Raw genomic sequence first — 15,485 nt, 5'->3', positions numbered from 1 at the left:
TCACCAGAGCTGTGCAGCCACACCTGTCACCCCCAGAACAGTGGCAGCCTTGTTCTCAAACAATATCCGGTGCTTTGGGTTAAGGGGGCTGCTTTTAGGAGTGGATGTGGTGTTGCGAGATATACCTTGGATATGCTGCCTAGCGCCCACTTTTTTTAAAAAAGCAGTCACATTTTAAAGGTAATTAAACAAAATGTGACAAAGTTTGCCTCCCGTTGTCGTTTATCTGTCTCTAATATGAAGGCCTCTTTGCAGTTAAACTACAGTGTAAGCACTTGCTTGAATGAATTGATTTAATGCTCTTTTTCCCTTTTTTAATTTCAGTTACTGCTGAACTAATGTGTCGCTGTTGAGAAGATTTACTGCACTGAAAAATTCATTCAGTGTTGTTCTACCTTAAATGTAGCTAATATTGGAGGGAACTTTTGAGACACTTGTGGACAAGAATGTCCTGTACTGAGTTTCTTGGTTTGAGATTAGCTGCCAGATTCTGAATGACTAGTTGACTGGTTGTCTGTTGCAACCAAGCTTGTTTCTGGCACATGACCATTGCTATGTTTGCCCACACAATGCTGAATCCTAATCAGTCCACTTTGGAAAGAAAGTAATCCCTATTAATCCATACAAGTCTTGATTGTTTGTTAAAAGATTGTAAATCTGAAGCAAACCCTAACAGTTCCAAATAATTGTATTGAAAGCACACCCCTGTCCGTCTGGGTTGCGCTGGTGGGAGTGGAAATCTGGAGTCTCCTTGCCTGTCTTTAGAGGGACAAATGTCTGTCTTTGGCAGTTCTTTTTGAATAATTGTTACTTTCAGGAGGTGGTGCGGTAAGTGGAGTTTCAAACAAGAAGTAAACAGACACTGTTCAACAGCTTCAACTGCTTTGCTAGTTAGCCATTGAGGACATGATGGGTGTCACCTTTTCTATGGTGGCTTCCTCCATTTGCCGCCAAAGTTGACAAAGCAATTATGAGAAATAACAGTGGCAACATTGTTACTAGTACACTGACTTTATTTTACTTCAGCAAGACCGTGTTCAGTATCACACACTAATTATCCGCAGCCAAATTCAGATCATTGCCTGTATTTGACACAGAATCTATAGCAGTGGATCTATCACCTATAGCAGTGGATTACAGAAATCAGAGCGTTCTTATAATGGACTCTGCTAACCCAAATCCATAATGTAAAAATCCTAATTCATGGAGGAAATGGAAGAAAATAATGAAGAGATTAACTGTAGAATTTAATTTATCTGGTACAGTAATTATACAGACTTAACTAAGATATAGTATGGCTTTTGCCTTGTACAGGGATAGATAGACAATTGCCCTTTTGGCACATCTTAAATAAGTTGGCTTAATACTTCAACAGGTTAATAGCACGGTGACCTCAGCAGAGACATCAGCTGTTTGCTGTCGCATGGGATCAGGTGGGCTACAGTAAGCGTCTACCTGTTAAGTGGAGACAATCAGGATCCTCCCTGAGTGTGTCAGCATTGATCAAGCTCTGTGCTCAGCTGCTTGGCTCTCTCCAGCCTTTTCACAGACAGTGTGATCATGAGAAGAATACAGTTTTACTAAGCGAAATGGGCGCACAGTATTCCAGTGACATGACCAATACCCTGTCTTGTAGGCAATGCTTGTGCTTCTCTATGGCCAGTGCAGGGAAGCGTGTGTGTGTGTGTGTGTGTGTGTGTGTGTGTGTGTGCGCGCTTTTCAGGCAGTTATCGTCTCTTAGCCCCAGTCCTGTTTGTGTTTTGAGAGTCCTGCTGTGTGTGCATGCCCGTGTGTGTGTGCCTGTGAATGTCTGCATGTATGTGATGTGCGTGTATGTGATGTTTTCAGGGGAGGGTGTTTACACGGCTGAGTTGCGCGCGTGTGCGTCAGTCACAGGGGACGGCTCTGCTGTGGTCGGTTCCTGGCCCCGCCCCCTCCAGTGACGGTGACAGCAGGCCGGGGTGTCCACGCAGCAGCCCGGGTCCCCAGCTCGGTAGCGCTGTCAGAATTTTAACAAGGCCCCGCACCCCCACTGACTGGCCGCTGAAAAGGGGCCCTGGAGGATTCTCATGGCAGCCATCCAGCCTGGAGCGAAAATGTAAAGAATTTCCCTGGTTTTTATCCCGGCTCCCTTTCTCCGCGCTCTCAGGGAGACTCTGCCCTGCACAAAAGGAGCAGCTCGCATGCAGCTGAAGGCTGAGCTTAATTAAAGGAGGGAATACGGCTGGATTCAGGGGGAGGGGGGAGTGGGGACATGCACCCAGCAAGCCAAAATGCTACTAACGTTTCAAAGGATGTGAAAATAGCAGTGTGCGACATGGCCGTCCCTTGTTTATTTTTCTTCACATGTGGACCGGCTTGTTTTTGCTTTTTTTTTTTTTTTTTTTTGGACAATGTTTTGAAAACTCTGCTTTATTGTAGTAAGGCATTGGATAGGCTATATATTCTGATTATTTGATTATAGGGCCTGGCTGAGGTAGGTTTATGTGGCACAGAAAAGACTGCTGTGAGACCACACTGTACAACAAACCAGTCAATCTGTTCCATTACGAAATTATAAAACAATAAACGTACTTAAGTGCGATGATTACATAGAAAACCTGCAGAAAACTTTTAGAGAGAAATGGTTACAAAATGTGTACATTTTCCAAATTCCCCCTTGTAATAAAATATTCAAAACAAAGCTAAATGAATGGTCAATTTTGGTATTATCAACTCATGAGCACCATTTCTGTTAAGTCTTAAAAACCTTGATTGGCTGACTGTCAATGGAATGATACATATCAGTTGAACTGCACAATTAAGTTTCTGAACCCCTGAATGTGAGAATGTGATTCTTTTTGCTTTTTGCTTTTTAATATGACCAGTCAGTGATGAACTGTTGGATGTCCCATCAACTCATTTCGTCACTCCAAAAAAGTACCTTGTATGGATGATAAATCCAGGAGTGTTTTGTGATCTGAAAGCCCCCTTCTCTGGACTGTGTGCAGGTCCTGCCTGTAGCTTAAGGCATCTGGGGCACATCACCACTTTTGACTTCCAGTGCTCCTGTGCTGTTTACAGAGGGTGGCAGAGTGTTTATATGTATGTGTGCATGTGTGCGTGCGTGTGTGCATGCGTGTATGTATGTTTTGAGAGCTGGTTGGGTGTGTGTGTGTGTGTGTGTGTGTGTGTGTGTGTGTGTGTGTGTGTGTGTGTGTGTGTGTGTGTTGAGAGGTGGCTGTGCATGTATGTGTGTGTGGCTAACAGTCCCTGACCAGGCAGCTTCTCAGATGCCCGTGGCAGCTGGACACAGGATGGACATCTCCCCAGGGCCCCCCAGTGAGCATGTGTCAGTGCAGGGTCAGAGTGAGGTCACGCCGCCGCTGCCAGTTTCATAAGCAGCATTCGAGGTTTCTGCCATCTGCCACGCAGGTTAGGGGCAGTTATCCTGGCCGCCTCTGCTGGACAGAGTGAGTTGTTAACAAGCTTTGGGTGGGGCACAGGAAATAACCTGTCTTTTGAATTTGCACCCTGTGGTTTTTTTCACGCCACCCGGGGGGGTCACATGTCAGTGCGAAACGCCTGTGACTCAGCAGAATAGGAGTCCGCTGCTCAGCCCATCCTGGCTAATCTCCCCTTAGAGTTGTCATTGACTGTGCTTTTCGACCGTGCACCCCTCTCCCCCCCCTTTGGCCCTGACTCTGGACTGCAGCAGCAGAAGCTGAGCCAAAACCACCAGCCTCGTTATCAATGCTGCCATCGTAAGCATCATTGGGGCTCGGGGTGGCGGGGGGGTGAATGCAGTTCCAGAGCTGACTTCAGTCATAAACAGCTAATGTGTTGGAGTGGTTTGTGGTAGAGGCCTTTTTAAGCTGGCAGTGGGCTGGTCACGGTAGATCTCTTCCTGTGGTAGATCTCACAGCGCTGAGGTTACAGCACTGCTGTGGATGTTCTAGTTCGTCTCTCCCCCCCCCCCCCGGCCTCTGTGGTCGACCACGGTCGACCGTGAGAGGGTGGAAAGTATGCATCCGTGTTCCTCTGGTTACCGGATCCTCTGCGAACCGTAAAAACCGCCATTGGAAAGTTCCTTATTAGTTACATCTGCAGCCTGGGCTGTGACCTTTGACCCGGCTCGCATTTAATGGCATGGAATGAAGCGTGGAGCCAGTGGGTCGTCCAGTGATTTGGTATTCTGGGAAGACCATAGAAAGGTTTAGGATGCTTAACTTGGGCCATGAATCATACCTCACCAATTCCCCCGGTTTGGTTACTCCCAGCAGCCATTCCATTCCATGTGGACTTAATTATCTCAGCAAGGAAAGAAAATTAATCAAAAATGACCTCAGATTCAGAGAGTGAGCTGCACAGGAAGGGCCCATCTCTGGTTTCAGAGAAAGGTGACAACATTTCAGCTCTTAAAAATGGTTTTTAATACCATCTTTAATTCTTGGATCTCTCTCATCTGCACTTTCAACTTCTCTTTCCAGGTTTGTGTTAAAAACACAAGGGGCCCAGTGGCAGGGAAAAGAAGGAAGAAAAGTTAGTGTGTTATGAGGGAAGTTAAGGACAGGACACTGGAAAGCAAACATATTCAGTCTGATTTTCTGATTCCTTAGCTCAGATGCATAAGGTGGGTATGGGTGTTAATGATCAATGATCAGCTTAAGAGACATGCCTGTTTAATGTCCAGTAAGCCTTCTCCAGTTGGCCATAAGATGTGCAGTAGGTTTGTGTGAGTTAAAATTGACAAAGGTCACAGCTGATGTCACAAGGAACAGAGCGGAGGCAGTAATGTGTGTTATAAAGATGAACAATATCAGATTAAATTCAGTAGTTACATACTGACTCACAGGCTAACAGTACTGTCTCTCAGCAGCTTGTAAGCTCTTGGATGTGACAGTGTCTCTTGCCCCTGCGCTTGTAGCCTCCTAAAGTTCTTGAAACATCTTGGCTCAGCACATCCTGGGTTGGGATGAAGAGGGTGCTGTACAGGCACCCCAGAATTGGTGGGGCCATTTTCTTTGAGTGTTGGTCGTGTGGGGTTGATGTCGTTGTCTTTGGGATGACCGATTTGGGTTTTGCTGTATGAGGATTGGCGTGTTCGGATTAGCCGTGTGAGGATGCCAGCTGATCACAGGCTACACTGTGGGGAGCATTTTACAGTATGGGTTGTACTCACAGTCGAATCATGGGAAAACCCCCTGAAAAAAACAGGGCAAGGCCCCTATTGTTGGTGTCAATCACATGTGTACAGACACTTTTTCTCTAATTTTTAGCCCTTGCCGGTTTAACAGCGTGATTGATAGCAGTGCTAAGGGGAAGGGTATGGCTCCCTGCAAACCGTTCAATCCCAGTTAGCACAGAGTCCATTGTGTCACGCAGGGAGGGCTTGTAACTGCTTGTTTGTGAAATTGGTGTAATTGTCCTCAGATATGAAATCTGTCACAGTCTGATTCCATTTTTCTCACTTGACGACCACTGTGTGTCTGTACTTGTATCCATTGCCTTTTTAGAAGGGAGTCGATCGGACATGTTAGACCACTGTAACGTGCCACAGCCAGTGATGCTGGCTGCACTGGAGTGAAAGTGATGCCATTTTGAGAAACATCAGCCTCATTCTGTGCTGATCAATTTACAGTATATCAAGAAAAATGTCTGATTATGCTGTAAGCAGAAAGCATTAAGCTGAAAGGTTTTGCACATGTTGAGCTGTTGTTATAATTCAGGAATTAATAATTATGAAAGGGGAATTGGTTGCCAGGGGAGTTGCATTTTGCTGCAATGCATTGACACATTCTGCACTTATAACTTGGAGTTTTGTATTAGCATGACTACAATAGCAGCTGATTGGTCTAGAGTGAGGTTTGGCACAGCACTACGTAGAAATGCACCACTGGACTGCAGCCTTTTGCAGAGCTAGCCCTGCTTCTCTGCGCCCCGTATAACTGCATCTGTTCAAATCAATGCGATGCAGTTTCACTTACGGGGCGTTTTTCAGCTCACCCCCGTCCACTTTCGGCTTGTGTAAACAGGCCTTTACTCACATCTTTTGAAACGGATATCTTCAACCTCGTGTGTGCTCAATGCTTCGGCTTTAGCTTATTTTGGAGTGAGTGTGCTTTTGTGAGAGCCTGGAAATACATGGGGCAGCTTCATGGCTTCCTCTTTCCAAAATGTCCACATTGAATGCAGCACAGATCGCGTGGGTCTTTTTGTGGGTAGCAGTGTGACTTTAACGCCACAGGAAAAGTACTGCCTCTTCACAAAAATATTTGTTAGCTGTGTGTGCATGAATGTGTCTCACATGGCTAGACAATTTACTTCTTTTGGTCTGCATCAGAGAACATAACAGCAAGCAATGTCATCAAGAGCATTGGAAATCAAAAACATCACCCGTAGACCAAAATCAAATGGCAGTGCTTTGCTTTGATTGGACAGGAATGTTTTTGGTCAGTGGTGTGGTTAGTGTGTTTGCTGTAGTGCCTTTCTTTGTTGGCAAGGTGCTCTCAGTGTCCTGCTCTTGCACTGAGAAGCTTCTCTCCTTTTCATTTACTTTTGGGCCTGGTTATTTGCATTTTGCACATTTCCTTCCAGCTTCACTGTTGAACGTGCCAGAGTTAAAATGAAACTCCACTCACTCCACTCTACTTACCAAGGCATTAAAAGCACAGACACAACCCCAGAGGCCTGCTGTAGTTGCTCTGGACTCTGTTCTGCTGTTGGAATTATTTATAATGGTTCTGTAAGCAGTGTTGCTGAACAGGAAAAAAACAGGATAGGTTTCAGGTTTTTTCCAGGCTTGTTTAGGTACCTTTGAGCAAGTCAGAAACAGTTTCACTTCAGCTTCACCTGGAACTTCTGTGCTTGTTGAAGTGTTGAAATATGACATTGGTTCAAGGCCTCCCCTTTCTAAAATGATTGAATGCACTATAGATGTGTGTGGACCATTCCTGGGAAAGGCATTACAAACTAGCTTTCATGAAACTTGCTGTACCACAGACCCTTACACAGGTATGGCCTTTTGCCTTCTGTGGCTGTTTGCCAGTGTCCCACATTGTCTTTCTGCCAGGTATTTTTTGGTTTGAGTCTCAGATCAGTTCAACCGTCGCCTCTTTCTCCAAATCCAGCTTCGCGTAAGTGTAATAGCATGGGAGCATTGTAAGCATCGTACACTTGCCCTGCTAAACAAATAGGTACGTCTTTTCTCATTAGGTTAGATGTACATCCAATTAGTCTTCCTTGCTAATGTGAGAAAATCTAATCTGTCTCCAGGTTGACTACCGTGAATGACTACAGTTGATAGGGCTGCGTGTCACCACGGCCATCGTTGAAGACAGTCGCACCCCCACCTCTCCGCTCTCTGGAGCGTCATCTTTGTCTATGACATTTCCGTCCTCTGGCTGAACATTTTCTACATGATATTAAAAGATTTAGGGATTATGGTCTCAGCGCTACTGAGCGCTAGATCCAGCTTGTGGAGGGTGAAGTCGTCTGATAATCTGATTGATAGGACCCAGAAGGCAGCAGGGTGCTTCTGCCGACCCGGCTCACGAGTGGAGTGTGTAGCAGCTGAGAGCGACAGCAAGGGCTGGCCCTCCGTGGCGCCAGGGTCCTAGACCAAGCTGTGCTTGGCGAGTTCAGCATGGAAAACCTCTGTTTCCTAGCACGCAGCAGTTTAAAAGATAATGAACAGCCATGAGATAGAAGGCATTTTGAATTGGTTATCTTTACTGAATTCCTACACTTAAAAGAATCTCTAATGTTGCTGTTGAAAATATCCTTTGCATCGCTCTGGACAGCTGGCATGTTTTTGAATATGCTGTGTCATCCAGTGCATTTCGCTAGCAGCTTCAGAAGCTTGTTGGTTGTCTAATAACGTAGTTGGAGAAATTAGCATAATTACTTTTTTGTGCAAAATGCTCCTGTGCCAACTGGTTTTGGGGGGGAAACGGGAAAATTGAATTTCTCACACACTGACATATTCTTGCAAACACAGTTCCTACCCTTGAGCTGGAGGTGGGGGGGGGTTTATCCTCTGAAAGCAAAAATCACAAAATTGAAGTGGAGCCCCGTGGCCACCTTCAGGCCAGCGAGATCTGTCCAATGATGGCCAGGAGGCACCAGTTCAAAGCCTAATTTGAAGAGGAAGCGCATTGTTCGTCAGTTAGCCCTTTAATGTCGAGAACAAGAGGCAACTTTGGCAGTTATTTGGAGTGTTCCAATCTGTGGAGATTTTTTTTTTTCCCCTCTTTTATGTCAAAGCGAGTTAATCGCCTGCTGTGCATTGAAACGGATTGGGATGGGAGCTTCTGCTCTGATATCGCTGGTTAAAAGCGTTGACACCAGAAAAGCTTTTGAAGCCATCTGAATCTCACGTGGTCAGCTGGGCATGAGGATCTAGGCTGGTCTCTAGGCTCGAAGATATCAGAGACTCTAAAAGTCTGTGCATCTGTAGCGTAAATGTTCTCGATTTCCCTTGCTGCGGTGGAGCAGCATGCTTTGGCTGTCACGGTGGAGCAGAGCTTCACAACATCTTGAACATTTCTGATTTACATTTTTGTAACGAAGAGGGTTGTCAGAAAATAGTGGCTTAGTGGCTATCTGCAGTAAAGCGCTTCTTTCACTGATAAGTGACTCAAAATTCAATTCTCAATTCATGCAACACATGATCATGAAGTAAACTAAATCTTATCCAAGAAATTAAGGTGATGTGTGTTGGCGTTTTGGGACAGTGTCCTTACATCAAGTGAGATCATTTTTGTCAAATGTGACATTGCGTGTTCCATTACATTATTGAGTCAGTAACATTAATTCTAATAAAGCTTTATGAAGGCTGACGTAATGACATCATATACATCGTGGAACTTATAGGATTATGACGCTTGATGTAAAATGTGACCAAAATGCAGAGAAACTGTTGCTCTGTTGCCATGATGGCGTCTTTTTTGGTGTTCATAGCTGTGTTTAATTTTTGTTATGTTTTCTTACCATGGAGATCTTGTGATCCATCATCCCTATGACATACCAGAATTTCACCATCTGAGCAATACACCGCAATATGCATCTGGCTTCAGCTCGGAGACTTGGCCTACAGTGCAGCTCTAACATTGAGCCCTCAGACCGTTAAATCATCCTGCATCCCGAGCAGAACCCACGAGAGGCTCTGTCTTTTTCCGACCAATTGACCCAAGTCTAGAAGGCAAGGGGGAAACCCGATGCATTTGTGAACGTATGAAAAGCGCCATTCCTCTGTCACTCTAATCCCATAAATCCATCTGCATATCCCCAGGAGGGGACTGAAAGGGCCGCATCACCATAGAAACCAGATAAACAAACCTTTAGGATAAAAGGTGAGCTGGGCAGAGAGCTGCTTTTATACAGGGATGTTTTTGATGGCACGCCCGTATTTGAATGGTACCCCTGTCCAGTGTCCTGTTTCAGTCCATGTCTGCTCCATGCTTTGTCCACTTTCAGGACGGCGTCCCTGCTTGCCGTAAAAGATGATTTCACATTTCTCTCTGACAGTTTGAGTGAGAATGAGGGCATACCTTTCAGCTCTTCTCCATCCAACACCCTTGGTCTGTCAGTTTCATGTTATGACAGCCATCGTTGATGAATACTCTTCCCTCCCTGGAAATAGAGCTTGAAGTTCGAGGTCACAGTTAGAGACCTTCTGGAAAGGCCATGTCCTTCTGGACCTCAATAATTTGAGACCTTGAAGTGACAGCCAGCAGTTTGGAGGGAGTGATCGTCAAAAGACAGTGTCTGGAAACTTCACCCCAGCCAAAGGATGTCTGGAAATGAAAATTAGAAACCATAAATCTTAAATATTTTAGTTACATTCCACTCTCAAATTCTGATTCCTGTGTTATGAGGTTACTTTAGGCTGTTATATGTCTGTGTGACTTCTAAAGCTCTACCAACGTGAAAGCAAGTGGGAAAGAAATTATGTCAAAAAAGGCTTTGGTCTCATTATGGATTCGTTTGTAAGTTCTCCGATTTGGGAATAAACTTCCTTTTCAAGGCAACCTGAAACTCTACTGTACTGGTGACTCATTCCCATTTCCTCACTGTATCTGTTGGACCCCCTTCTTTCAGGAAGAGTAATTTATACCTATTCCTCCCAGATTTAGATATTGTGACACACTTGGCGGAGATGCCATTGGACATCCTGTCATGCCTTCATTTGCGGCGGTGTTTTTGAGCCCCGCTCTTCTGCGCCTCTTTAGTCCCATTCCTTTTCTGGCAAATGGAGGCCACGGATGACCACAGGGTGACTCAGTTTTTATCCTGATTGTGTTTTAGCCCTGTCCAGGGACCCGTTCATTGTATTATGGTATGTGGTGTGCGCTGATAGCGTTAGCCATGGAGCGGGTGGGGGGGCAGTTCTGGGATAAAATGAACTCATGACGCCTTTCAGTCAGCATGTTTATTCTTGGGAGGGGACATTCTTTTGGGGCTGCCCGGCCTGACAGATTTAGCCCTGAAGCAGTGATCCTATCGGCTGTAGTCTGCGCGCACGCAGCTCTCTGAGAGACACGACACAGGACTGCTTTCCCTGCAGATAGCCAGCGACACCGGAGCGCGTATCTGCGGTTTTCCACGACACAGGAAAGTGTATCTGAGATTCGCCACGATAGTGGAGCAGGTGTTGGATACACCTTCAGAGTTTGCGACCAAGATGACGCTTGACGTGTAAGTTCTCCCTCTGCTAGGATACTGGTGTATAGGTGGTGAGAATCAGCTGGGAGAGTTACACGGATGGTGGGACTGGAAATGGGGGGGGGGGAGTAGCATTGAGCTCTTCTGTGAAAGTTTTGGTCTAAGGTAACATTTACATGTTACTGTGAACTGAGTGTTACTATTGTGTATGATACGTTGGCACTAAAAACACAGCAATATTGAACATTTTAGGTTTTCCAGGTTAAATTGTGAAGGGCTGAGATATCCAGGTGGCGCAGTGGTTAAAAATATTGCTGCATCACCATAATATCGGAGTTGGACCCTGATGAACACCTGACCAGGAGCTCCTTAACCCAGCTCACTCGCTATGCATGAACAAGGCCACGTGTAATTAGACTTCTCTCCAACATTGGTCTGTGACATATTTATAGATTGACCCCACTGTATTTTGGTTCCTTCTGTCTGTAGAAGTCATTCACCAGGAGTTTGTATCCAAGCCAGCGGATGGGGATTTTATTTTAATGGCGAAAGTCAAAACCGTGGCTGTTTCCATTTACTGTTCGTGTGTCAAGCCTAGAATGTGTCCCCAGTCTTGTATGTGACGGCACTGGCGTGAGTCTGCACTGGGATTTGGGACAGTCCGCTGGTTTTGGTACCAGCGAAGTATGCAGTTTGTTTCTCCATCCTTGCGGTCTGTGGTCTCCCTCTGGCCCGGAAATCAGTTGGACCTCACTGGCTGAGTTCTTCTTGCTGATGGCTATTTTAAGCGGCTGTTTCAAGAATAACGGTTCTTCCAACTCTTTCCTTTTGTGACATGTGGCTACAAAGAAAACGTGGCCATATGTTTTTTTTGTCAGAACAGAAGCTGGCATTAAGAATGGTTGACCCATTCGTCAATATTCTTTTATTTTCATCATCTCTTGCAGGGATTTAGTTGGTTTGTGGTTGAAACGTATAAAAATGTCAGGTTCATTATCAGGCTGTCGTTTGATTGTACAAGAGGTTCCATGAAAGAACTGTAGACAAAAGGCATAGTTTAGGTTGGGATATGCCCTTGGGGTATTTTCTGTGCTCACCTGTTTCCAGGCCTTGTGTATCCTATGACCAACGTCTGCAACTGTAACAATGAGATCATTGTGTGGATGCAATATGAGGTGGCGGCGTTTAATCAACCACGGGAAGAAATGTGAATGAAATGTTCATAACCATGCCTTTGACAGTAGGGACACACAGACACATTGAGGCCGTCTTTCACAAGGATTGTGTTACAAATATAAAGTGGAAAAACAAATCTGTGAAATGTCATTTATTATTATGACACTTATTGGCTCTATGTCCTGTGCCCCTCACTCTCTGCTGACTGTAGAGTAAACGCATTCACAAGAAGCCCATAGGCCAGCGTTGGTCCCGTTCTCCCAGCATGCTCTGGGGCAGAAACACCTGTGTGAATTGCCGTCACATCCCATCAGTGCTCGGCGTTATCGGGGGTGGAGGGGGAAGGGGCGAATGGGATCCCTACGGGGTCACGTCACTCCACATTCATTGAGCTTATTCACCGCTGTCTGTGAAATGAATCAGAAGGTCATGTTGTTGATGTGCTTAGCGAGAGAGGAAATGCATTACCATGCAAATCCGCTTGCAACCTTGTCTGGGACAGTAAAGGTTACCAGCAAAGGTGCACGATGCACAAGCTGTCTGTATCACTGCGCCAGAGAGATGACTGCTTGTTGGCTCTGTGGTATTTGGTAAATGCCTTCAGTTTCATGCGCCCAGAACAGTGATATTTCCCAATTTCAGCACATCTCGGCTGCCATAAGTTATTTCTACTCAGTGCAGATATACAGCATGCAGCCAAGTATGCAGTGATAAATTGCGTTGATGCTTTCCATGGTGAGGTATTGTCTAGAATGGGGCCTTTAATTTTCTGTTCCTTTTAAATGTGAAGTATTAAAGACACACTGCACCCCTCATGTTTTGTTGCTAGATCTCAGCCCCATGACACAGTCTGATCTCTCAAATGTTTTAAAATCAAGCTATGGGTTTTTACTGTGATTTCAGTGGGGGAAAAAAAAGGTCATGTTTTTTTGTTGATTTTGATGAAAGGTGTGTCCGGAATACACTTTCATCTGTGAATCTGCAGGAAGGGCCTGTGGGAAAGTGCGGAGAACAAAGACTGGCTTTGGCTCCTTTTGAATGGAGGAAAAGGTGTGTGACGAAGTGCCACACATAACCGATCTCGTTCTCAAGTTCCGACAGGTTTCAGATATTCTCCTCTGACCGGTACACTTTGCTCTCTTATGTAATAGCCCATTATGAGGTCATGGAAAGCACACTACTGAGTGGTCCTTGCAGGCATGGAAGTGCAGGCCCCTAAACATGACATCACTCCACATTGGAACTTGTGATAAAGGCTTTGTGCTGAGTGTCACGTACGGAGAAGACTGTCCCTCCACAGAATTAGAGAATCAGCTCACAGTGTGCTCTGTTGGAGTTTAAGGATTCTGGGCGGTATTGTGAGAGCTTGGATACCTCGATACCATCGTATGTTTAGCTGAGGCAGCACACTGGGTTCTGAACCCAGCAGGTTCTGTTTCCCTTCTGGCCCATGTGGATTTGTCGTGTCTCATGGGGATGTAGGTTTTGGTTATGGAACCATGGTGTGTGTCCACTCTCCGCTGTGTGCATTAGGAAGGAGCCACTGCTCTCCCTCTCAGGGCCAGGGAAGCAGAGAGAGAAGCTAATCACCGGTGGAGCTGTGCAGTCTCTGTCAGGGTGTTCACTGGGAACAGTAATGGAGCGGTGTTTGTTACATCATCAGAGTCGTTGAGACCTATGCATTTTTTTTTTTACTGCTGCTGATGTTTACACAAGGGGTATTTGGTGATAACAATGTGAACCTTACTGGTTTTTCAACTGTAGTTTGTAATCAGTGATCACATATCTTGTGTGTGTGTGTGTGTGTGTGTGTGTGTTGCAGAGCCACTTTGTCAGGCTATGATGATTATGGAATTGCAAATAAATTTTGATCTTGATCTGTTTGGGTTCAGGTGGCTTCAAACTGAATATACTGAAAATTCAGGATCTACTAGAGGCACAAATGAATTTGCTGTCAACTGTATTACATATGTTTATATGGCTTAACGCTAATGAAGGTATCTCATCTAGATGGGATGATATATCACACCATAGCAATTCCCAATTTTTTTATATAATCAACAATATATTTAAAAAAAAAAATGGTTATTGTACAATGCACAAATTGGGAGGTTGGTAAGGAAGGTGTATTGTATGGATATGGATGACTGAATCTATGTTTTCAGAAGAATTTTGTCGAAAAAATGAGAATTTTGGCCTACCCTGTCATTTGACTGTGGCTGAATAAGTGATGAGGCCGCCATCCACATTAACAGAAAATCACTATGACCCTCCCTGCCGGTCCACCAGCAAAGAAACATGAAACCATACAGTCCAGTCTGCACGGCTGTAAAAGTCATTTTGCTGAAGTATGTGCCTTTTCCATGTGGCTGCTATCCGTTACCACTGTCTGGTCCGGTGACAGCTCCGGTACTTGAAGTGGTGTCGGTTGTACGGCTTGGCGTGGGAGCTTTGGCGGCTCCCTCCAGTCATGATGCAGGGACATGACAGTGCTGATTTAAGCAAGCGCTGCAAATAGTAACTTCCCAGTGTTCTTGATGTGCGGGCCTAAATGAGAGCACAAAGGGTGTGTGTGTGTGTGTGTGTGTGTGTTTGTGTGTGTGCGCGTGTGACACTGGTGTGTGTAGCAATAATATTCAACAACACTTGATGGAATCTTCAAAGCTAAGAGTTAATGGATTTTTTTGACCATTATAGAGGGACCATATGATAAAACAACTAAGCATGTACTTATAATCCAATAGTAAGTGGATGACTGTAAACATTTTTACATTAACAAAAGTAGCATGTTTACAAAACCTCAACTGACTCTTTATGGAAACCTATTATTTAGTATTTAATTTTTTTTCCCACTGTCATTACTATTCTGAAATGTGCCTTTTTTTAAATAAATTGTATGTGTGAGCTGCTACTCCTCTGACACTGTTCTTTTGTAGATTAATGTTTTGGTGATGCTTTTAGGTTAGCTGTACCTTTGATTAAATTGCTTGGTAAAGTGGGTTTGCTAATTAAAGTCAAAAGACTGGAAAATTGCCCGAGATCCCTGATCCCCTGTTTATTATTTATGCAGAGCTCCCCTGTGCATGGCTTGGGAATATCTTTGACTTTGAATGCGGGCTGGATCTGTTTGGCTCCTCAAAAAAAGGCACAGAACCCCAGAAAACAGAAAGGAGGAGCCTTTGGGTGGGTGGGACTTATTTCCTGTAATGGACATGGACTGACTTGGTTGTGGTGGGATTGGGTTTTACAGGCTGCTGTCACTGCTTAATGGTGACGCTTTGACTGGTGAGTGTTGGTGAGTGTTGAAGGCGCGGCGGCGCTCGGGCCACAGACGGTGGCAGCAGCTGTTCCTGTGCCCGCTGACATTGTCTCCGAGGCGGTGGAAAAAAAGAGCAGCGGAACTGCTGTGCCGCAATGGCGATTGAATTTCATCGTCGTCGCCGATCAGGCTTAAACCGCCACATAAGGGGGGGGCCTGTATTGAATTCAGAATGTTAAAGTGGCATCATTCAGTAACGATGTACAAGTGGAATGGAGGAAGACTTTCTAGAGTGGTGATGTACATCATTCCGGAAATGTTTCAGTAAACTACACCCCTCCTTTGCCTAACCTGGTGATGGTTAGGTTGATAAACTGCTCTTCCATGGCTGTAGTCCAAAGAACAT

General features: G+C 45.1%; 1 protein-coding gene across 2 annotated transcripts in view; it reads left to right on the top strand.

The window, feature by feature from the left end:
• Positions 1-15,485, top strand: part of enah (ENAH actin regulator) — a 100,711-nt gene that overhangs the window by 16,130 nt on the left and 69,096 nt on the right. Inside the window, exon 1 of one of the 2 annotated variants that reach the window (XM_036549436.1) lies at positions 10,502-10,677. The exons of the other annotated variant lie outside the window; for it this stretch is intronic. Within the exon in view, the coding sequence (XP_036405329.1) occupies positions 10,664-10,677 (14 nt within the window). The 5' untranslated portion in view covers positions 10,502-10,663. Of the gene's footprint in view, positions 1-10,501; positions 10,678-15,485 lie in introns of those variants that run through there. 2 annotated transcript variants of the gene reach the window in all.

This window comes from Megalops cyprinoides, chromosome 17, assembly GCF_013368585.1.
Source record: "Megalops cyprinoides isolate fMegCyp1 chromosome 17, fMegCyp1.pri, whole genome shotgun sequence".
Classification (NCBI taxonomy): Eukaryota; Metazoa; Chordata; class Actinopteri; order Elopiformes; family Megalopidae; genus Megalops; species Megalops cyprinoides.
The sequence above is the reverse complement of the archived record's forward strand: the minus strand, read 5'-3'. Positions and strand labels throughout refer to the sequence as shown.